At 50.9% G+C, this 23235-nt stretch overlaps 1 protein-coding gene across 2 annotated transcripts; it reads left to right on the top strand.

Moving 5' to 3' along the window:
• The first annotated feature begins 736 nt into the window (after positions 1-736).
• On the top strand, positions 737-16970 carry LOC105065248 (H-2 class I histocompatibility antigen, Q10 alpha chain). Of its 2 annotated transcripts, none has more exons than XR_012505732.1 (8): positions 737-1106; positions 5903-6010; positions 11797-12057; positions 12962-13237; positions 13606-13881; positions 13996-14088; positions 14403-14579; positions 14667-16970. XR_012505732.1 is itself a non-coding variant. In XM_074361054.1 (8 exons), exons 1-8 carry the CDS (start codon positions 965-967, stop codon positions 14690-14692), a joined length of 1206 nt encoding a protein of 401 aa, XP_074217155.1. In that variant the 5' UTR covers positions 737-964; the 3' UTR covers positions 14693-16970. The 2 variants fall into 2 exon arrangements, 1 of the variants encoding a protein (XP_074217155.1); XM_074361054.1 differs by having other exon boundaries at positions 14403-14426.
• Positions 16971-23235: the final 6265 nt, after the last annotated feature.

Genomic DNA, 23235 nt, shown 5'->3' with positions numbered 1-23235 from the left:
CCTCTTTGTCAAGACTCAGGTCAACCTTTGTGAATATAACAATCATATCATAATGCAGACTTTGTAGGGTTTTTTCCCTTTACTTTTTATTTGACCAGACTTTCTGATGCTTACATCTTCCTCCGTTCTTTCCACCTGATGTGTTCTTTTGACAAAAGTAAAACTCAACAAACGTTGTCTTCTAGACCCAGATCATTACAATCGGGCTTCTCCCCTCTGTGTTGGCCTGGCAGGACACCATGTGCATGGTGGCCAGGAGACAGCGGAGGGCTGCACCTCTGGCCCTCCGGGCCCCGCCTTCTGATGTGTAAATTCCTCCTCCTACCCACCCCAATCAGGATCACTTCATTATGAATTTTTTTTTGTTATGAATTTTTGAATATCAGAAAATGCCCAACTGAGAACTGTTATCCTGAACATGGGGGTCGTCGGTCAGAATTCAGGGGTTTGTGAACTTAGGGAAAATAACTTTTATTTTCACTAACTTCTAGTTGAAATCTAGCCATTCTCCCTGTGATGAAGGGAAGTTGCAAAACTCAGTTAACAGGACCTGTGCCTCGGTCCCCAACGGGAACCACAGGTGTTTCCGAATCATGACAGCTGTTGCAGACATTAGCTCCACCTCCTAGCTTCACAAGGTAGTTCTTTATTTTGTAGCGTAAACGGTGTATTTCACAATCATCAACGTGATTGGCTTTCCCCGCCCCCGACCCCCCATATTTTTCTTCCGAGGCCCAGCAGAGGGGGCCACTGAGGAGCGGCGTGAGAGCCCCGGGGGCGCCGCAGAGCCGCGGCCAGAGCCGGGCCAGAGCCTGAGCCTCAAGCCAGCGCTGGGTCGCAGCTGCGGCGCCTCTGGGGGCGCTGAGCGCTCGCTCGACAGGGCCAGGAAAGGGACGCGTCCTGCAGTCGGCCGGCGGTGGGCGTTGGCATCAGGCCACTGGCCCCACAGCTGAAGAAGGACTGCATGGGGACGGACGCCCCGGGGCAGCGCGAGAGGCTGGGGACCCGGGGCCCGCGGAGCCCTGGGAGCGCATCACCACTGCTGCGGCGGCGGCTGCTGCTGCTGCTGCTGCTGCTGCTGGGGCTGGTGCCGGAGGGCGCAGCAGGTAACAGGGCGGAGAGGCAGGGCGCCCGAAGTGGGCCCCCAATCGTCCCCCAGCCGAGCCGAGCGCGGGTGGGGATGCGAGGGAGAGATCGGCCAAGAATGCGGAGGCCACTTCCGGATTTGGGGGAGGATGGTGAATTGGGGTCGCTGACCCAGGATTGAGGGGGTCGCTGAACCCCGGCCTAGGCAGGGGCCAAGTTTGTCCCCTCCCGTTGCACCCCCGTGATCAGAGTGAGCGGCCCTGCCGGTGGGAATCCCGGGGACTCAAGGGGCTGTGACCCTCCCCCCCACCCTCCTCCGCCCGGGCGCCAGCTTACGCCACAGTCCCCTGGGCCCCTCTGGAGGACGCCGCTCGCGCTCGGCTCCCAGGGCTGGGCGGGGTCCTCCAGGAAGGCCCTGGGGAAGCTCCGTGGGCGCAGGAATCTGCGCGCGGCCTGCACGGCCCCTGCCTGGACACCTGCGCACCGCTACAGGTCTCCCTGGCCCCTTGGCGGGGTTCTCTCGGGTTGCCCGGGCGGTCCCTTGTTGGGTTAGAGGGTGAGGAGGGGCAACGGGGATTTCTTTGACCTGGCCCGGAATTTCCATTCTTTCTCAGTTTCTGTTCCGTGCACCTGATTTCCGGTCCGCTCCCTCAGGGCACCGCCCATCCTGACCGCAAAGATGCCTGAATATTTATTAGCACAAGCGGGGAGGTGCCCACCATCATGGCAGTAATAATAGCTGATGTCCTTTATTCCAGGCTCTTTTCTAAGGGCCTCACGTACCAGAACCATCTCGGCTCTCAGAACATCCACAATTTACAATTTACAGATTTAAAATAGGGCGCAGAGAGGACGCTAGGTGGCAGCACTGGGACCTAGAGTCGGAATTCTTTACCTATTTGGACTTAGCCTTGGACTCGGTCTCAATATTTTTAATATATAAAATGATATACGTAGGTTTCCAAAGGAACCCAATTATGTTTCTATAAATCTATTAAAAATTTAACTAGAAATATAAATTTGTGATATGTAGTATTGTGCTTCTAAGTTAACACATTAAATAATGCATCAAATAACAATTCCCAGAATTTGAAAGCAGTGAGGGTAAAGCATATTTCCAGGTGTCTGCAGCAACTATCGTGTGATTCGAAAACACCTATGGCTTCCAGCAGGGACCAAAACACAAGTTCTGCTAATCCTGCTGAGTTTTGTTGCCTCCATTCATCATGGGAGAACGGCCAAACTTCAGCTAGACGTCAGTGAAAATAAAAAGGTTATTTTTTCCCTCCAAGTTGAGGCTCCTGAACTCAACAGGATGCATCTACGGGAGGATTCAGCCCTCAGCTCCCCATGGGAAATACTTAAAGGAGAATCACCCAGGATGTCTGGGCAGGAGATTGGGGAGAGAGTGAAACAGGGATGGGGAAGAATTTGGCCAACGTCCCTGGAACAGAGACCCCAGGGGAGTGGGCCACTGTGTCTCTGGGCCAAGACTGTTCCCACAGTCCCTGGGGAGGCTTCTTACAGCTCCTCCCTCAGGTGATACAGGGGCACACAGGTCATTCCAGTTCTGCATGGCAGGTGTGGTCGTGGGTATGTGTGCAAAGCCCCTGTCTCCTTATAAGGGGAATGGTCAGGGCTGGCCCAGGGGGACAGGTCCCCAAACCAAGGAGGAGGGAAGGAGTGGAGATAGTCCTGGATGTGTACCAAACTGGTGACTAGGTTCTTGTCTCGCTGCAGAAAGAATTCAGAGGTGAGACAGGGAGGTCAAGAAAGTAAAGTGAGGATTTATTAAGGGATGGATAGTACACGCACAACGGGAGAGCGGGCAGGCTCAGGTGAGAAGCTGCCCTGAGATTTTTTGGCAAGTTGGTTACATAGAGTGTAAAAATAAATGTGCAGAATATTCATTGGGGAGGGAAGGGTTTGGGGTCATATTCCCTGATTTTCATCCAAACTTCAGTTTCCTGAAGGGAGGAGGGATTTTTGTCCTTATTTTGTCTGGATCGGAAGTGTCATGATGTCAGTGCATGATGGGTTCTTCAAATCTGCAAGGCTAATTTTATTGTAATGAAGGCATAATGAGCAAAAGGTTACATTCAGATGCTGGAGATTCCTGCCTTTTCCCACCTTTCTCTGGTGGCCTCCAGCCACTTGTCACCCCCAAAATGTGTGACCACTTAGCCCAGAGGTTCCTGTTTTTCTTTCTCTGCCCAGGGACCCCTGGTGCTTAGATGATGTATGTTTCCCTGCATTTAGCCTGTGCCCCTCCTTTCTGCCCAATTCCTGCTGTTTGGCCTCTGTCCCCCTTGCTCTGCTCATTTCTATCTATCTGCCTGCTCTAACAAGAGGAGAAGGCAGAACTAATTAGTGGCCTTTGGGATCTGTTAGAGACAGAGTAAGTAGAGACAGATGATTACAAAGCCAGTTACTACAGCAAAACTGGAATTAGGGGCTGGGAGGGTGAGAGTGGGGTGAGGGTTCTGGCCTGGGCACCTGGCTGGATGTACCTCTGGCCCTGAGACAGGAGCTCCATTAAGGGCAGGCTAGGAGAGGGACTGCAGAGGCCAGTCCTATGGAATATCAAGGGCCGTGACCCCTGAGACTGATTCTGGTCTTCCTCGACCCCTTCCCACCGTCCTCCTCCGGTGACTCTGCAGGAGGTACTCTGCCTCCCTCTTCCTGCTTTCCAGCACAGGCTCATCTAAGCCGTGGATTCAGGGTCCCCTCCACGCCTATCATAGCCACGCCCTTTCTCTGGCCCAGACCTTGCCCCTGACCTCCAGCCCTTAGGACCTGCCCCAACTTGGCCTCTCCCCACTTTCAGAAGGGGAAACAGAGGCACCGGGAGGCAACCTATCCCTTTCTTTCCTCCTCAGACTCATCTCTTATATTTGCAGCTGTCCCTCGACCTTGGTTTGCCTGAACACACCACACTCTTTTTCACTCCAGTCTCGTGTTTTCACTCCATTTGCTAATGTTTTTGCCAAGAGCAATTCTCAAACTTTAAAATCACCTCATTGATCAGTGGACATTTAGGTTGTTTCCATGTCTCAGCTACTGTATATAGTGCTACTATGAACATTGGGGTGCATGTATCTTTTTGAATTAGAGTTCCCTCTAGATATATGCCCAGGAGTGGGGTTACTGGATCATAGAGTAAGTCTATTTTTGGTTTTTTGAGGAATCTCCATACTGTTTGCTATAATGGCTGCACCAAACTGCATTCCCACCAGCTGTGTAGGAGGGTTCCCTTTTCTCCACAACCTTTCCAGCATTTATCATTCATGGACTTTCGAATGATGGCCATTCTGACTGGTGTGAGGTGATACCTCATTGTAGTTTTGATTTGCATTTCTCTGATAATTAGGGGGAAAAAATTTCTTCTGTATAGCACAGGGAACTATGTTCAATATCTTGTAATAACATTTAATGAAAAAGAATATGAGGAGGGGAGGGTATAGCTCAAGTAGTAGAGCGCATGCTTAGCATACACAAGGTCATGGGTTCAATCCCCAGTACCTCCCCAAATAAATAAACCTAATTATCTCCCCCCACCCCCGCCAAAAAAAAAACATTTAATAGAATATGAAACAAACGTATGTATATGTGTGGGACATTGTGCTGTACACCAGAAATTGACACATTGTAACTGACTGTACTTCAATAAAAATAAATAAAATCATGTCAGAATCACCCAGAGGGCTTGTTGAACTACAGTAAGCTGGGCTTGACCCCCGAAGCTTCTGATTCTGGAGGTCTGGGCTGGGACTCAAGATTTTGCATTTCTGACAAGTTCCGTGAAGCTAATGCAGTGAGTCTTGGAACCACACTAGACTCACTAGCCTAGAATGTTCTTCCCTCCTCACCCACCCCACTCACCCACCCCACTGGTAGCTTACAGCTGGTGAGGTCTCCAGCTTTCAGCAAGACGGCTAACCTCAGCACCTTCCCAGGTGCTCCAGGGTGCTCCCCGTGCCTTGTACCTCCTGTACCCCAACACTTGTCAGCCCCCACTTGCCTTACTGGATCTGCTTGTTTAACTGCTCCGTTGTCTCCTGCCCTGCCCAGGCCTGAGCTCCCTGGGGACTATGTCTGGTCTGTCTGTCTGTCTGTCTGCCCCTACCCACAGCCCCACCTGGCTCACTTACAGTAGGTGCTCAATAGATGTTTGTCAGATGAGTAATATTGCAAGGGGAGAGGTGAGGGCTGGCACAGCCGAGCAGGTGGGCAGGGCAGGGCTGGGCAGGAGCCAGGACTGCATGGGCTCTCCTCCTGGCAGCTCATGAGCATCACATGGGAAGTGGTTTCACCGCCTGCCGGTGTCCAGTACTCCCTTACCCCCAACTAAATCCATGTCAATGGCAGGATTGTCAAAACTGCCGGGCAGTGTTGGGGCAGCCAGTGGAGAACGTCTGACAGAGGTGGAGGCGGCCCAGCCCTGGCTTCCCTTCCCTCTTAGTGGGAACAGTCAAGACCTACCTCACCTGAAACTGGTCTAAAAGAATAAAGTCTATTAAAAAAAAAAAAAAAAAAAGACCTGCTTCACGCAAATGCAGTGAAAACACCATGAATCTGTTCTTGGAAAGCTCAGAAACCACGCCTGGCGCTGAGGCCCAGAACTCAGCCCCGCTGGCTTTGTGCCTACAGGCTGGAGAAGTTTCCAGTCACTCCAGAGGCAGGCCTCCACATCCCTCTTCCCTTCCAACATGCCTCTCGCCATCATTCCATACTGTCTCTCCCAGTAGACACAAGAGGGTGTAAGATGTTTATGCCTTGGGATTCATACTTCTCTTTCCTATCTCCCCCCTTACAGAGACTCCCTGGGGGCTGCCCTTGGTGGCTGATGGCCCGGCTTCCAGGGCAAAGGTGGTGATGGCAGAGCTGGCCCACCTGGAGTTGGAAAACAAGCCATGGCCTAAAGGTAAGACCCTGCCTGCCTTGCTGAAGGAAGGGTAGGATGAAGGAGTCCAGGAGCCCCTAGGTTCAGGAGGCTGCGTCCAGAATCTGGGAATCTGGTGGACTGTTCTGGGGTAGGGGAACTCTGCTAGGGTGGGGGACACAGAGGCCAGAGCCTCTGGAGGGTGTCCTGGGGACTGGGACCTGGCCTCCAGAGAGCTGGCCTCTCACTCAGGCATCTTTCCCCACCCCGCCCCTGACTCCGGCTCTCCGCTTCCCACGGCCACCCCTCCCTTCAGAATAGGAAAGGACTAAGACTGAAAAGATGACGTCTCCATGCACTTCCTCCTTATGTTCATTATCTCATAAATGCTCCAGCTCCGTGGATCATGTCAGTTAATTGCCTCCACTTACAGGTGAGGAAACCAAGGCCTGGAGCTGTGAAATAACTTCCTGAAGGCCACACAGCTAGGGACTGGCAGCGCTACATGGATTGTGGGGGAGGTGGGGCAGATGCAAAAAAAGTCTCGGGTAGGGGCGGTGAGGGGTGAGAAAGGGGCTGGCTCCTCCCTCCATGACCACAGGTCAGAGGAAGAGGGCGGCTGTGCTTACGAGGGGGCAAGACTGCTTCCTTGTTGAGAGCTGGCCACGTCCCTAGGAAGTGGTGGGGTTGGGGGGTGTGATGACACAGGCCCTGAAGCAGCAATGGGCATGTGACAACTTCCTCAGGCCACGTCATAGCAGGAGCAGATCCCCTGCCGCCCACCATGTGCTCCCCGCTTCCCCCTGCCATGGTCCAACAGTGCCCGGCACTGACCCCATCCTGGCAGGGATGGCCTCCCTCGGCTTCTTTTGTTAACTCAGGGCTGGAGCCTGAGGCATAATTACCCCTCCTGGGTCCAGTGAGCAAGTGTAAGTCTAGGCCCAGCTGAGGCCGTCCTCCTGAGGCAGCAGAAGGGCAGGGCAGTGTGTGAGCCCCTGCACAGAGCAGGCTGGGTCTCAGGGCCGCCTGGTGGGCAGAGCAGAGAGCACTGGGATTTTCAGGGAGGGAGAGATGGCAGGCCCCTCACTGCGTACATGGGAGGTAGTGTTGCCAGAGAGTAGGTTCTTGTCTCATCACAGAAAGAATCCACAGACGAGTCATGGAGGTCAAGAAAGCAAAGCCAGGATTTGTTCAGCGATAGTACACTCTTAAGGGGAGACAGGCAGACTCAGGTGAGTAGCTGCCCTGAGTTTCTTTGGCAAGCTGGTTATATGGGGTGTAAAAATGAGTGAGCAGAAAATTCACTGGGTAGGAAGGGTTTTGGGGTTGTATTTCCTGATTTTGTCCTTATTTACTTTTGACCAGAAGTGTTATGGCATTGGTGCATGATGGGTACTTTCCTTTTTTTCTTCTTTCTTTTCGTTTCTTTTTCAAAACCATTTTTATTTATTTATGTATGTATTTTATAATATCATATTTTAAAATTGAAGTATAGTTGATATATAATATTATGTTACAGGTATACAATATAGTGATTAACAAGTTTTTAAAGGTTATACTCCATTTATAGTTACTATAAAATATTGCCTATATACCCCATGTTGTACAATACAGCCTTGTAGCTTATTTTATGCCTGATAATTTGTACCTCTTAATCCTCCACCTCCATCCTGCCCCTTCCCCTTCCCTCTCCCCACTGGTAACCACCCGTTCCTTCTCCACATCTTCTTTTCTGTTATAGTCACTAGTTTGTTTTAGATTCCACACTTAAGTTATATCTTACAGTATTTGTCTTTCTCTGTCTGACTTACCTCATTTAGCATGATGCCCTCCAAGTCCATCCATGCTGTATACCAGAAACTAATACAACATTTTAAATCAACTGTACTTCACTTTAAAAGCAAACAACCAACCAACTCATTTAAAATATGGGCAGAAGAACTGAACAGACATTTTTCCAAAAGAGGAAATGCAGACGGTCCACAGGAGCATGAGAAGTTGCTCCCTCCTGCCATCCTTCTCTCTCCCTCCTCTCTCTCTCCCCGTCTCTGTCTCAGGGCAGCAGCAGCCATGACCTTCAGGGCTCACAGGTTTGAACTGACCACCAAACTCACCAGACCTAGTGGGCTGTATTTGTTTCCTGTAGCTGCTGTAACAGGTGACCACAACTTGGTGGCTTGAAACAGCACGCCTTTATTCTCTTACAGTCCTGGTGGTCAGAAGTCCAAAATGCGTTCTGTTGGTGGATACGGTGGGCTGGTACCAGGGCAGTGAAAGAATTTACCAAATACAAAGAGAAGTTTAAGAACAAAGGAAAGTTTCAGATATTGTGCTACAAACAGCAACGGGCCACATAGATGAGCAGGGCCTGGGTGAGCCCTGAGGGTGAATGTGCAGGGTCTTTTATTAGGGGCTGGGGGCTGTGAACACAAGGCATAGGGGCTATGTGATCAGTTCACGCACAGGAGCCTGATTGGTTGTTAGTGAGGTTAGCCTTGTCAGGAGCTCCTCTGAATAATGGGATTTACGACTCTGATAAGGGCAGGATGCCTACGGCATAGTGAGACTAGCTACTTCCTGGGGCAGTTAGGTTTTTTAGGGTAGACACACATCAGTGGAAGATGTTTTTTATCTCAAAGAAATGCAGGTATTCAAAGGGTCCTACAGTGAGGAGTGAGGGTTAAGGGTGCCAGTTCTCCAGGCACATGGAGAGCCCAGAAGTGGGGGTTTTATTTTATTTTATTTTTTAATTTAAGTATAGTCAGTTTACAATGTTGTGTCAATTTCCGGTGTACAGCACAATGCTTCAGTCATACATACACATACACGTATTCATTTTCATATTCTTTTTCATTATAGGTTACGACAAGATATTGAATATAGTTCCCTGTGCTGTACAGTAGAAACTTGTTGTTTATCAATTTTGTATGTAGTAGTTAGTATCTGCACATGTTGAACTCCCAGTTTATCCCTTCCCGCCCTCTTCCCCCTCTGGTAATCGTAAGTTTGTTTTCTATGTCTGTGAGTCTGTTTCTGTTTTGTAAATAACTTCATTTGTCTTTTTTTTAGATTCCACATAAAAGTGATCTCATATGGTATTTTTCTTCCCTTTCTGGCTTACTTCACTTAGAATGACGATCTCCAGGTCCTTCCTTCTATGGATTTCAGAGCGGCTTCCGAGAGCGCCATTCTGAGAGCGACAGCTGGCTCCACAGGTTTCACTGGGCTGAAACCAAGGTGCCAGCAGGGCTAGCTCCCTAAAGAGGCCCTAAGGGAGAATCTGTTTGCCTGCTTTTTCCAGCTTCTAGAGCTGCGTTTCTTGGCTGATGCTGCCTTCCTGCATCTTTCTCTGCTCCATTTCCACATCACCTTCTCTGACGGTCATAGACTCGCTCTCTGCCTCCCTTTTCTAAGGATACATTTAGCACCTGCCTAGACAATCCAGGATAATCTCCCCAGCTCAAGAGCCTTAATTTAATCTGCAAAACTCTTGTGACCATATAAGGTAACATTCAGAGGTTCCGGGGTGGGGGGCGGGGGGGCTTTTTCTTCAGCCTATCACACTGTGCTTCCTTAGCTGTGGTGAGGGAGACAGGACAGGAAGCCCAGCTTGCATGCCTTCCCCACCACCCAGGAGGCCCCGCAGCCACCCAAGGACACAGGCTCTCTGCCCTACCTCACATCCAGGGCAGGTGGAGCTGCAGCAGATCAGAGCCAAGGAGCGGGTGGGTCACCTTGACACAGAGAAACCAAACCATAGCCTCTGTTCCCCCCAACGCCTGCATGCCCATTCACAGCTGCCAGCACCCCACAATGACCTTAACCTCAATGGTTTACAAGGAAACAGCACCGTGAGAGAGATCCCACTCATTTCCTAGGAGACCTACGCCAGCCCAGGCCTGATGTCAGCCCTTCACTCTGACACTCTTAGGGTTGACTCCTCTGGCCTCCCATGAGGGGGTCTCTCCAGCCATCAGAAGAGAGCACCTCTTTCCTCAGCTTAGAAAAAGGCAGCAAGCCCTGAGGAGAGAATCTGGGCTGCCCTCTTTCTAGTGATGCCTTTGAATGCTGTACTTGGCCTTCCCTGTTGCGACCCCTCTGAGGGACATCAGGCTAAAATCAAGAGGGCTTTCTGGAGGAAGGGACACCTGACTGCAACCCGAGGTATTAGGAGACTGGCTGAGAGAAGACAGGGGAGTGCTTAGGGCAGAAGAAACAGCAGGTGCAGAGGCCTGGGCAGAGTTTGGTGTGGTCACAAGTAACAAGGAAGCAGTAAACAGAGAGCTGTGAGTGTAGAGATATGTTCGACTCCTTCTTGAACATTTGAATATTCAACTATTGAGCACCTACTATGTGCCAGAAGCTGTGCTGGGGAAAGAGAACAATCCTATAGGAGTCCCTGCCCTTAGGGAGCTGACCTTGCAGAGGAGAGACAGCCCATTAATAAGACAAACAAGCAAAGTGCATACTCTCTAGGAAGTGTAGTCAGTGCCCTCGAGAAAAATAACACAGAGACAGGAGTGCTGGAGGGTAAAAACTTCTGAGCAAAAACTGTTTTAAAAACTAGATAAGGGAGTAAGCCAGGGATATCACTGAGAAATGTGGGCTGAGCTTTCTAAGATATAGCATTTGTTTTTTGAGTTTTTTTAGTTTTATGTTTTATTAAAGTGTAGTTGATTTACAATGTTAGTTTCAGGTGTACAGCAAAGTGATTCAGTTATACATATATATATACACACACACACATATATTTTCAGATTCTTTTCTATTATAGCTTATTATACGAAATTGAACATAGTTCCCTGTGCTATGCAGTAGGTCCTTGTTGTTTATCTATTTTATATATAGTAGTGTGTATCTGTTAATCCCAAACTCCTAATTTATCCCTCCCCTCCTTTCTCTTTTGGTAACCACAGTTTGTTTTCTATGTCTGTGAGTCTGTTTCTGGTTTGTAAATAAAGTCTGTATCTTTTTGGCTTCCACATATAAGTGATATCAAATGATATCTGTCTTTTCCCTGTCTGACCTAATATGATGATCTCTAGGTCCATCCACATCACTGCAAATGGCATTATTTCATTCTTTTTTATGGCTTGGTAGTATTCCATTGTATATCCATTCATTTATTGGTGGACATTTAGGTTGTTTCCATGTCTTGGCTATTTTAAATAGCAGCATTTGTTTTAGTAGCTTGAGTCAGGACTGGCTGCTAAATAGATTCATCTCCGGCACCAAATTGAATCGATGAGTTGGCACTTTTGGAGACATGGTAGAGTGGCAGCATTTGGACTTAAAGAGAAAAGAGATCGACTAGCAATGTCTGCTGTGGGAGCAGGAGGGAGTAGGGAATGGAGTCAAGATGCCACCAGCTGGCAGCAATGGTTCAAGCTAAGAATGGTGGCCAACCTTTTTCAGGCATCTCTGGGAAATGAATAATCCCACATTAAATTAAGCCTCCAAATAACCAACTTTTAAAAAATCACATCCTTTTTAATTGTGGAATGGGAAACCAGACAAATCACACTTATTAGAGAGGAGTATAAAGTGTGGGTAAGTAGGCCCTGAGAGAGGGGCTGAGAAACTTTCTAGGAGTAACGTCCATAAACCTTAATGCCTAAACTTTGGCGTCAATGTGTGACTGATTCTGTCTATATTTAAACTCTTCGGATGCACTTATTTTTTTTTAACTGAAATTCCCAGTTCTTGCTCTTGGTGATATTGAGTTCTTTGGATGAGTTTCCACTGCTGACCCCACCCAGCACGCTGACCGCCCCCAGGGCAGACCCTGGCCGGGCACGTGAGCCTGAGACCGGTTTGTGTTTCCACAGGGACGCATTCCCTCATCTACCACTATCTGGCCCTGTCAGAGCCAGGCCCCGGCCTCCCGCAGTTTCTGGCTGTAGGCTACGTGGACGACCAGCCCTTCATCCAGTATGACAGTCGTGTGGGCCAGGCCGAGCCCCAGGCCCCTTGGGCGGCATCCATGGATGCCCAGTACTGGGAGACGGAGACCAAGAAGCAGAGGATCTGGGCGGAGGTGCAGCAGGTGGAGATGTGGACGGTGATGGGCTACCACAATCAGAGCAGCGGTGCGTTGCGCGGGCTCCTTCCTCCTGCCCCCCATTCTTCCTTCACACTCTGCACGCTCATCCTCCAGGCAGCTGTGCCTGTCTGCTTGGGGACAGAGGCGACTCTGCGGAGCCCTTCAGAGGGTGTGGCACGCTTTGGATGCGTGGCTTTTCTCAGTCTCCCTCCCCCACTGCCAAGCGGGGGCCACGGGGCCTTCAGAATCAGCTGTGGCTTTAGCGGCCAGTGCAGCAGGCATCCACAGGAGCTGGGGGCCCATGATGCCTCCCCCTCCCCCGTGCCTCCCCGTTGGCTACGCAGAGTTCAGGACCTCAGACTGGGAGGGGCTTTTCCCTACCTCTCTCCCCACCCTCCAGTCACACCCGCTTCCACCCCTAGGCCCTCAGATGCCATCTCAGTCTCCCCATTTCAGCAAGAGAGCTCACACCCACTGCCAGAGCTACTGCTAATTCTAAATGAAATGCTTGTGGAACACAGCACCCTCCCGCTCTGTGCCTGGACACCCAAATGACCAGACTACAAGCCTCAGGTCCCCAGAGGCTTCAGAAAGAGTAGGTATGGAGGACCAAGACTGGGATGGGCTGTGCATCAGCCCAGCGCTCCCAGCATAAGCATCGCATGACTTAGGCTGACCACTGAGGATATTTTACACCCCTAAGTAGTGTGGCATATAAAATCAGGATGTGTGTAATCATGAACTACAGTGTTCACCTCCCATGAGAGCCCCAGCAGGTGTCTCAGCCCAGGCTGCTTACAAAAATTACCTGGGAGAATTTTTTAAAAATGCTGACACTCTGTTCTCCCCAGTCTTTGGAGGCCCCTGTGGGTGGTGGGCTTCTCCTGGGCTCTCAGGGACTCAGCCCCCCGGCCCCCCACTCACCTCAGCCTTCTTACCTGTATGCACAGGTATGCACAGCACTCAGCGCATGTTCGGCTGTGAGATCCAGGAAGACGGCCGCTTCAGCAGCTTCTGGCAGTTTGGCTATGATGGGCAGGACCACCTGTCACTGGACCTGGAATCTCTGAGCTGGGTGTCTGCCGTGCCTGTGGCCGTGCGGACCAAGCGCTGGTGGGAGACAGAGCGCTGCTATGCCGAGTACGACAAGGCCTATCTGGAAGGCGTCTGCCTCCCCTACCTGCTCAGATACCTGGAACTGGGGGGCCAGAGATTCAGCAGGAGAGGTAAGGCCCAGGCTGTGGCCATGCCATGCAGGTTGGCCCCATGCTCCCATTCTCGAGAGCCATCCTATTTGACAGAGAAGCCTTTGGGGAGTGAGGAGGCAGGCTGTGTCCCCCCCGGGTTCAGATAAACCCACTGGGGCCCAGAAAGATGTCCAACTAGCCACGGCTCCTTCCTACAGAGCAGGAAGAAAACCCAGGCCTCAGGCCCTTACTCCGGGTGAAATGGAGTTGGGGGCTCTGGAGTCTCTCCTGTCCCAGTTTGTCTCAAGGAAAAAACTGGAAGATGCTGCAGGAGACCAAGACTGAGCATGAAGGATGGGCAGAGAGCAGCCACTGACCAGCCTTCGTCCCTCCCCTTCTTCCTGCAGAGCCACCGACAGTGCGGGTGACACAGCACTCGGCCCAGGACGGGGGCACCACACTGAGGTGCTGGGCCCTGGGCTTCTATCCACAAGACATCTCGCTGACCTGGTGGCTGGATGAGAAGCAGCTCATCTCAAAGACTGAATACGTGGACATACGCCCCAGTGGGGACGGCACCTATCAGACATGGGTGGCCGTGCAGGTGCCAGCCGGAGAGGAGAGCCGGTACACCTGCCATGTACAGCATTCCAGCCTGAACCACACACTCACTGGGTCCTGGGGTGAGGAGCTAGGCTTGGCCGGGAGTGGGTGAGGAGAGGCAGGAGAGGGTCCCGGGGCACCCAGGGGCAGACCCATGGTCTGAGGGGGTGCCCCCTTTTCTCTGTCTTTCTTAGAATGGCCCTCCCATCATACGCATTTTGCCATAATCATCTCCCTCATCCTGGTCGTGCTGGTGGCTGGCGTGATCTTGACCAAGTGCCTTCATGGTAAGGGGGGAAGAAACAAAGGAGTGGGAGGGGCTCTGGCTGGTCCAGCCTTCTAGGGAGGAATGCTGTGCTCCCATCCCTGCTCCTCCTGGGGAGCAGCAACTACTGCTGAGGTCCTGCCCCCACCTTGGAAAAGCCCGAATATCCCCACCCCACAGCTGCACACCACCCTGAGGACCCTGCCGATGTCACAGTCAGGGGACACCACTGGACCTGACCTTGGAAAGGGCCCAGAGGTGGAGAGGGAAGGGGGACCCCAGAACCCCACCTCTACCCACCACCCACCTCGTCTCTTGTGTTCTTTTTCTCCACAGCCAGGAACAGGAAACAAGCCACAGGTGATTGTGGGATTGGCTGACTGGGGAGAGGGAGCCCCAGGTGTTCCCAAGCATGACTGAGATGCCTTAGAATTAAGGATGGCCATGGGGTCGGTGCTCTCCCTGGCCTCGGCTCCCTGCCCCATCCTTCCATCCTGGAGCAAGGCAGATGGGGTAGGGAGCATCCTGGGGTGCCACCACCTGGGTTTGGGGGAGGGCAGGGGAGCCGGCTGGGGTCACCTCTCTCCTTTCTCCCTGCAGGTGGAGAGGACCCCCATAATTCCTAAAGCCCAGCAAAAGAGGGGCCACTTACCTCATCTGCTGACAGAAGTTCACCGTCAGAGATCAAGGAGACGTTTTGTAGGGTGTTTGGGGGCCTGAAGGCCCCCTGCACCAGTGATCTGACTGTGAAGGGCCCACCCCGCCCCCAAAACTGAGCCCTCCTCACCCCCATCAGCCCTGTTACAAGCAACCTGTGCCACAAAGATGGTTTTGCCATCTTCCTGAAGTCCTTTTAAAATTCTAATTATTTCCTGTTGGAGGGGGTGGGGAAGAGGGCAGTAATGATTCCTCAGATGGGTTTACACTTGACAATTTGCGAAATGATTTCTTGTTGCTTGTAAATCCCACTTGAGCCTTTCAGGCACCCTGTGAGTCTGGCAATGTTACCCTCATCCCCACTTCCCCAATGTGAAAACCAAGGGTCTGAGCCTTCAAGGAAGAACCACAACAATTGTCAGAGTTACGGGGGCAGGCAGCATCCATCTGCTTGCATCAGGAAGAATTGCCAAATGCCCGCCTCTTTTATAAGTGTGTTCTTGTATGTACGTATGTATGTATGTGAGATCTCCTTTTGTAAAGACTAGAGTGTTGGGGGTATGGGGGGGTGGGTGAGGGTGAGAGTGGGTGGGTATATATGTACGTGAGGGTGAGCGGGTGTGTTAGGGTGGAGATGTGTGTGTGTGTTTGAGGGTGAGGGGATATGTGGTGTGTGGATGTCCTTGTGACTGAGGAGAAGCTCAGAGGGTCAGGTGCCCAGAAGCCGGTTAGTTAGTCCCAGGCAGCTGGAGGATGGGAAGCAACACAAGCCTTATTTTCCATTATTTCCTGTCCTTTTGAATGGTCTGAATTTTTACAATAAGCATACATTACGTTTACAGTGAGGGAAAGACCCATTTTCACTGTGTCCTGGGGGAATGCTTGTGGAGGGTGAGTCTGGAGAAGGCCCTGCCTCCCCTTCACATTTTCAGGGCAGCAGAAACCTCTTGTCTCTTCTGTGAACAGGGATCTCCCTGGGACCACACACGTTTGTTGATTCCACCAGCAGTTCGAGTCTCATAGCCACGTGATGTGCTCGGGACTGGGACGCCAGAGCCCTGGCAGGGAGAGGGAACACTCCACGGTCATAAAGGACCCAAGGCCAGTCCCCTTCCAGGGCACCCTCTGCCTCCTCTTCAGCTGACCCAAAGATGTGACATGTCGCCTCCTATGGGGACTTGGAAACCTCCATGTCTGCAGCCCTGGGAGGCCCTGAGCTCGAGGATGTGGACGGCTGTGATACTAGAAAAAGATTTAGCCTGTCCTGACGGCCTGCAGGACCTCAGCAGTGAGCTCAGAATTATCCGAGTGTACTGAAGATCTGTCTTAAATGTCTGAATTTCTCAGTGATGTCAACATGTTCCACATATGCTGTCCTAACCCCTAGCAGGATTCTAAGCACTTTTCTATATACTAAGCAGTTCAACCCTCACAGCACGCCTGTGTGGGGGAATGAATAATTCTGTGCTACAGGTGAGGAAACTGAGGCCCAGGGTCCCACAGCTGGTTCACACCGGAGCTGGGGCGTGAGGCCAGGCAGTCTGGCTGCCGTCTGGGCACCTCACCACTGTACCAAAAGCCTCAGTGACAACCATGCTGCTGTGTAAATGGCCAAGTAAGTACAGGTCTGCAATCCCTTATCTGCAATTCTGAAATCAAAAAAAAAAAAAAAAGAAAAGAAAAAAGCCTCCAGAAGCCAGAAGCTTCTTCCTAACTTTTTTTTTTAACAAAACCTGACCTGGGGGAGGGGACAGAAAAAAAACCCCAAAGTGAAGTGAGGTTATTCATACACTTTTTTTTTTAACTTTTTTTTTATTGATTTATAATCATTTTACAATGTGTCAAATTCCAGTGTAGAGCACAATTTTTCAGTTATACATGAACACATATATATTCATTGTCACATTTTTTTCTCTGTGAGCTACCACATGATCTTGTGTATATTTCCCTGTGCTGTACAGTATAATCTTGTTTATCTGTTCTACAATTTTGAAATACCTGTCCATCCCTTCCTCTAGTGTGCCTTTTTAAAATTTTCCATAGAAATACTGGTTTGGGGGATTACGGGGTGCCACCCCAGACTCCTCTGGTAGTGTTATGTAATATTCAGCATCCACACCTTGGTACCTTTCTAAAGTCCAAAGAATTTGAAATTCTGAAATACACCTGTCCCTAAGGGTTTCGGGTAAGGGACTGTGGACCTGTATTAATAAGGTTTTGGGGTAATAAATGTGTTTTGTTTTTACAGTTGTGTGTCTGTATGGTGAGACAAGTTAGGGCACAGGGTGGGTCTGGCCCCCACTGTTGGGAGGTGCAGGAGCCCAGGTGGACCCTCAGCCCGGGATGCACTTAGGGCCTCCTGAGCAGAAGTGAAACGCCCTTCCTGGAAGTGGCAGAGGGGTGGAGGCACAGTGTGTTTGGGGAGAAGCAGATTGAAGGAGGCTCCTGGCCTGCCATCACTTTGAATTGGTACAGCTGTATCACACTTCTGTACCCCACACACACCCTCAAGATTTCAGGCTCCTCCACAGGCCCCTCCAGACTCAACCTCCCCCCTCCACCCACTGCCAGCTTTGGTCCCATCCAGGCAAGCATAGACCTTAGACTGGCAACCTGCATGGCTTCTTTGATGGAGGGAGTGTTGTATGTTCAGGGAGCCTTAGCTAGAGGGTCTGGCTTCTATAAATGCGAGCCCTGGGCAGAATGGGCTGGAAGTTCCTGTCCAGTTCTGTGCTCCTCCCTGTCAAGGACCCTGAATGCCTCTGGGACTGTGGGATTGGTGGACCATCTCTCCAGATGAGGAAAAGGGGCAGAGAGGCCAGGGACTGGTATAGTTTGACGGCCCCTACAGGACAGCAGCCAGGCCCCCGCCACCTGCCACCCAAAGGCTACAGTCATTTCCCTTTTCTGTTTTCCTCATCGGCTACTTGGTTTAGAAATTGCCTGAAGGCAAGAGCCGAGCTGTCTACCCCTGTCCTGAATATCCGTCAGCAAACCCTTGTTTCTGCAGCACACTGCCTTTTCCTGCTGGCTTTTCTCACCCCCTGTCCACCCAGCCTCCTGCCTTCTTACCAGAACATGACATCTGCAGGGAAACCTGGGGCTCTGGGACCAGGAGGCTGGTAGACAGAAATGACCAAGGAGCGGAGACAGCCGCTACACTGCCTACCCTGGCCTGGAGGTAGCGGGGGCTTCCTCCTCTTTCCTGAGCCCTACTAACCCCTGCTGGAACAGCCCCCACCCCGGCTTCACACACCAGGCAGAATCTACCAGCCTTGACACTGCCAACGGCACCACCGTCCTGACCTTCAGGAAGTGTCTGCTCCATAACTGGACTGTGAGATCCTTGGCAATGGGGCAACTTCAACTTTATTTTGTGTATATCATAGTTCCCTTAGAGGCGAAGTTCAGTGCTTTGCCCATAGAACCATGAAATGCATTTTAGACCAAAAGGGCTCCTCAAGCATCTCTACCAGCCCCTGAAAATTTGACCCTCTCACTAACCACCCCCGCCCCCATCGTGCTGCTTCCCTCTGCTGAGGTCTTTCAGCCTCTCATGTTACAGTCCTTCCTGTCCAGGCCATGAGCTCTCTCTCTCTTACCTCCCACCCGCACCCCAACACATATTGGTCTGAGTCCAGTGTACCTGCAAAAACTGAAGCAAAGAACATGATTCAGCTAGCACCCCACAGCCAGGTAGGAGGTGAGCCCAGGGAGAGCCTGAGTCTAATTCCACAGAGGGGACGAACAGGCCCGGAAAGTGTGGCAGGCCCCCCTCACCCAGGCCTTGTTCCCACTCCTGTGTTTGTTTCCTTGCTTAGAAGCAGCTGGTCAGTACTCTCAGCCAAAGTTTGGGGCTCTGGGACAGGCAGGACTAGCCTGGAAGCCTGCCCCTCTCCTGGGTTCCTTCCTCAGCCACGCCTGCCAGAAGAGAAACTTGTGAAGGGACAGAGAGCAATGCAGAGGGAAGTTTATCTTACCCCTGAGCGTTCCCCTTGGTGCCCCCAATGGCAACCAGAGTCTCAGGAGTGGACAGAGGCAGGAAGGCAAGCAAGGAGGGCTCGGAGCGCCCTTGGAAGCAGAGAAGGGGCGTGCGAATCTGGCAGGGAAAGGACAGCAGCTTCTCTCAAATCACCGACCTGAGGGCACAGCCTTTCTACCCAGCAGGGCTCTGAATCTGTGTCTTGAGGGCAGTGGCCACAGGCCTCTTCTGGGAACTGCTTCCCTCTGTCAGCCAGACCAGGCTGGCTGTGGCTCAGAACTGTGGGATCTCCACCCGCAGACCCACCCACCTACCCTTCTCTCGCTCTGTGGGTGGAATGCTAAATCAGACAGACTTCTAGTCCTCAGGTCACCTGGATACCACTCCCACCCTCATCTGCACAAATCTCACCTACTAACCACTCACCTGGGAGTCTTGTCCCATACCATAACTTTTTTTCGGGCTTGCTTCAGCAGCAATTATACCAAACCACAACTTTTGAGGGGGCTGCCACATTCAGAGCAGAATTCTCTTCTCAGTGTGGCCTGGCTCGAGTTGGATGCTTTGTGATTATGTGTCAAATGAATGAAAGAATTCATTAATGAATAATAATGAATCGTGGGTATCCAACCAGTAACATTAGAATCCATATTCTCCAAACGGCAAGGCTTTCTTACAAGCCATCTTCAACACAGCCTCACTCCCTGAGTCACCCTCACTGTTACAGCCACACCTGCCCTCCCTGAAGCCTCCTAGAACTCTCTGAGACCTGGACATTCCAGCCCTGGATACCATGATGAGGAATGCAGGACACATCTGAAAGCCAGATAGGCACACATTACAAAGGCCAACACGAAGACCCTGTCCTTGGCTGGTCTTTTTTTTTAACCTCTAACTTCCTGGAGAAGTTCACAGACCAGGGTGGAAGCAGAATAACCAAGGGCACAGGCATGTTCTGAAATCAGACTGGTGTCTTTTTAACCTCTCCTTGCTGCTACATAGCTGAATAGTAAGAGCCAAGATGGAGGGACCACAGAGCGTCACCTCAAAGCAGACAGCCAGGGAAGAGGGAATCAGCCTGCCGGCTGTCTCTGCTAAAGGTCTGACCCTCAGCCTGGCCCCTCCATGCTGCCAGAGCCACGTGCCGAAGCTGAGTCCAGGACAGGGAAGAGACCTAGGAAGCCAGAGCCATCTGCGCCGCAGAGGGGGCGGAGGAGAAGCTGGGCCTGACCCACTGGTCACACTCACTCTGTCCAGCCAGGATCTCTGGAATCTGACTGCAGGGGAGAGCACCAGGGTGTGGGGGACAAGCCTGAGTCTTGTACCCAGAGCGGAGACACAAGTCAGAATTGTAACATCAGAAGACCTTCTGGAGGTCGTCCATTCCAGCCTCCTAGCCCAGAAATCAGTAAACTTTTCCTGTAAAGTGTCAGGTAGTAAATATATTTTACACTTTTCTGGCCACAGTCTCTGTCTGAATATTCACCTTTGTTTTTCTTCTTTTTTTTACAACCCTTTTGAAACTTTAAAATTGTTCTTAGCTTTTGGGCCTTACAAAAAGAAATCGAGGGCCAGATCTGCCAACCCCTGTGGGACCTAGCCCATGCTAGACTGCTTCTCTGGTACCTCTGATAAGTGGTCCCTCGTGTGACAAATTCTTGCCTCCTCACCATAAACTGGAATTTAATCATCTGCTGTTGAACTCTTGTAAGGGATTCTCTAGCCTAAAAAGGCTGATATGAGTTTCCATGGATAGATGTTCTGAAATCAGACAGTCCTGAGAAAAATGCACTGCCAACTACCACCAGTGCCCCTGGGACAGTGGCACCTGAGGCCCTGTGAGTGCCAAATGGCCTTCTCCAATAACCCACAGTTCCCAGCTGAGTTCAGGAGAAGGCTAGCAGTCCTCCTGTGAATAGGAGAGTGTGCCTGGTCCTGGGGCTGTGGCGGTTGCAAGAGGGCTTAAAACCAAGCCTTCCATGTACCCTGGAAAATATCAGCTAAGCTTCACAACAGTGTGAGGGAATCTTAACAAAGTCCCTCTCCTAGCTGCCACTTGGATTTGAGGAGAGGTAATTTAGAAGAAAAGGAAGATAAAAGAAAATAGGCATTGAACGTTAGAGGTCTTCATTTACCTAGGTATTCTTGAGGATGGGTGTCCACTCTGTGTTCCTTTTAAGTCTCACCGTTTCCTTCAGGAGGCTCTCTCCAGTCTTTTCTCACCATCTTCTTCCACTCACTCTCCCCTTGCTCTTTCTCCAGCTGTCCTTCCCAGTTGGGCTCAGCTCCCGGGGGCAAGCAGGAACTTGCTTTTATAAGCAGCCCCCTCTTCTCTTGGTCTGCTTCCCAGCTTGTATGCCCACCCTCTTCCATGTACAGGGCAGAACCTGCATTCAGAGATGGGGGAGTATTCCAGCCTTGAAGCTCAGCTCCTGTTCTTGTTGCTCAGATTGACCTCTGTGTCTTCTCCAGGTCAGGCAAGACCTTCAGGAAGGCTCCCAGATTGTATATGGGAGTTTACTTGTTAGTTTTCTAACAAATGAACATCACCAATAGGTGATCCACCTTAGGCGGGTCAGGCCTGGGTTGCAACTCTCTCCCTCTCCAGACATAAGACTCTCAGAACCACTAGGGTGACACACGGTGGATTATTTCTCGTCACAGGGTTCCAATCACTTGACCCTCAAAGTGGGAGAGAATAGGAGATGAGGGAGCTTCTTCTAAGCCTTATCTACTACAGGAGAGAATATAGTGGCAAAGATAACCCCAGGGGACACTGTACCAACCACTTTACAGATGTCAATCTGACTTCACAACAATCCATGTGTGTGCTACTATCATCTTTATGTCGCCGGTGAGAAAACAGCAGCACAGGGATGGTTAAGAAACTAATCCAAGTTCACACAGAGAGTGAGTGGCAGAGTTGGGGTCTGAACACAGCCTGGGTGCCATCCTGAGAGTCTCCTTCAGGAGATGGTGCCTGGGCAGAGATCTGAAGGATCATTAGGAATTACATCCAGGTGAAGCAGTGAGGAGAGAGTCTTCTAGGTGGGAGAACAAAGACAGTGAGGCAACAGCTTGTGTCACACTTTCATTTCAGGTGGATGGTACTGGTGGCTGAAAGACGGACTGAAATGAGAGCAAGTGACCCTTCAGGAAACTTTTTGTTCATTTGGAAGGTGACAGGTCAGATAAAGGCTGGCAGGGACAGAGCTAGAAAAGGAGTATATTTGAGGAGATAAAAAAAATCAGCAGGACTTGATGGTAGCAATTTGTTGGGTTTCATTTATTTACTCAGCAGATATGTAAGGAGTACTCACTGTATGCTCAGCAGTATGATAGAGGAACTGTGTGTACAATGTTTAACAGCATATTTACGATTCTGACTCTGTGGGACTTACAGTTCAAGCTGGGGCCCAAAGGAAGGGCTTCAGGGTTTGCTGAAGTTTCCATTAGGGGAGGTGGATTTCCTCAAACCAAAGTGACCAATTAGTTGTGGGTGCAATCACTCCAGTGGGGCTTGAACAGCATCTTACGGAAGTAAAATAGAATCTATCAGGGTGATTTGAATGGGAAAAGTGTGACTTGAAGGGAAAGAACAATTTTCCCAAGTTTTGTTTGTCACATATGTGCAAGATGTTCTGAATCAATACGTGCAATGTACTTCTCATTGAGGGTCAAGTATAACAAGAAAAAAAGAAAAAAAAAACTTGTAAAATTTCGGGTGAAGGATGACCACACATCTGTAACTCTGTAGTCCTTGAAGGAACTCATCATGTCTTACTTTTTGTTGTTGTTGTTGTTGTTCCTGTAACGTGGATGGATAAATGAATGGATGGGTTATGCATGCATATGATAGTTGGACGGGTAGGTGGATGGGTGAAAAATGAATATATAGTTGGGTGGGTGGAGGGATGCATGCATGCATACATAAATAGGTGAGTAAATGGAAAGATTATGGATGGAGGCGAAAGGATGTACAGAAGTCGGTGTAGGTCATGCTGAGTCTGAGGCATCTGGGGCGTCTGAATGTAGGTAACAGGGAAAAAGAGAATTGGTTTGAAGTGGCAAGCTGGAAACACCCAAGTCTCCACGCGATATTCTTAAACCTCACCACCGCTCTGCAGCACTGGGAGCTCGACCCCGCCGGGTTCCTACAGACCACGGCCCCGAGCGCCGCCGCGGGAAAGGAGTCCTCCCTACCACACAGGCCTCTGGGTAGAAGGGCCGGAAGTACACGAACGCACAAGAGAGTGGCCGCACGGCTCCCCACTCTTCTGCCTCCCTTCGGGATACCGGCTCTCCTGAGTAGCTGCTGGGCCCTCTGGGTGTGGCTGATTAGAGCGCTCAGTGGCTGAAATTGATTCTCTCCCCACCTGCGCCCATTCTCACCAGGCTGTCTTTCCTCTCTGGGGTGGCTAAATGGGAAGCAGGGGCTCCGGCGGGCCCTGCGCCTGGGGCACCATAGAGACTTAATCCTCCGTCAGCCCAGTCCGCCCCCTCCCGAGTGTGGGTTAGCGCGCCTACGTC

Source organism: Camelus bactrianus, chromosome 3 (assembly GCF_048773025.1).
Source record: "Camelus bactrianus isolate YW-2024 breed Bactrian camel chromosome 3, ASM4877302v1, whole genome shotgun sequence".
Taxonomy (NCBI): Eukaryota; Metazoa; Chordata; class Mammalia; order Artiodactyla; family Camelidae; genus Camelus; species Camelus bactrianus.
This window is presented reverse-complemented; position numbering and strand designations above follow the sequence as displayed.

Excerpts from the sequence above, each read along its gene's own strand:
- LOC105065248 (XM_074361054.1), top strand. The coding sequence starts at position 965 with ATGGGGACGGACGCCCCGGGGCAGCGCGAGAGGCTGGGGACCCGGGGC. Across the intron at positions 13,238-13,605 it reads CCAGAGATTCAGCAGGAGAG|AGCCACCGACAGTGCGGGTG; the intron begins GTAAGGCCCAGG and ends TTCTTCCTGCAG. Across the intron at positions 14,427-14,666 it reads GAACAGGAAACAAGCCACAG|GTGGAGAGGACCCCCATAAT; the intron begins GTGATTGTGGGA and ends TTCTCCCTGCAG.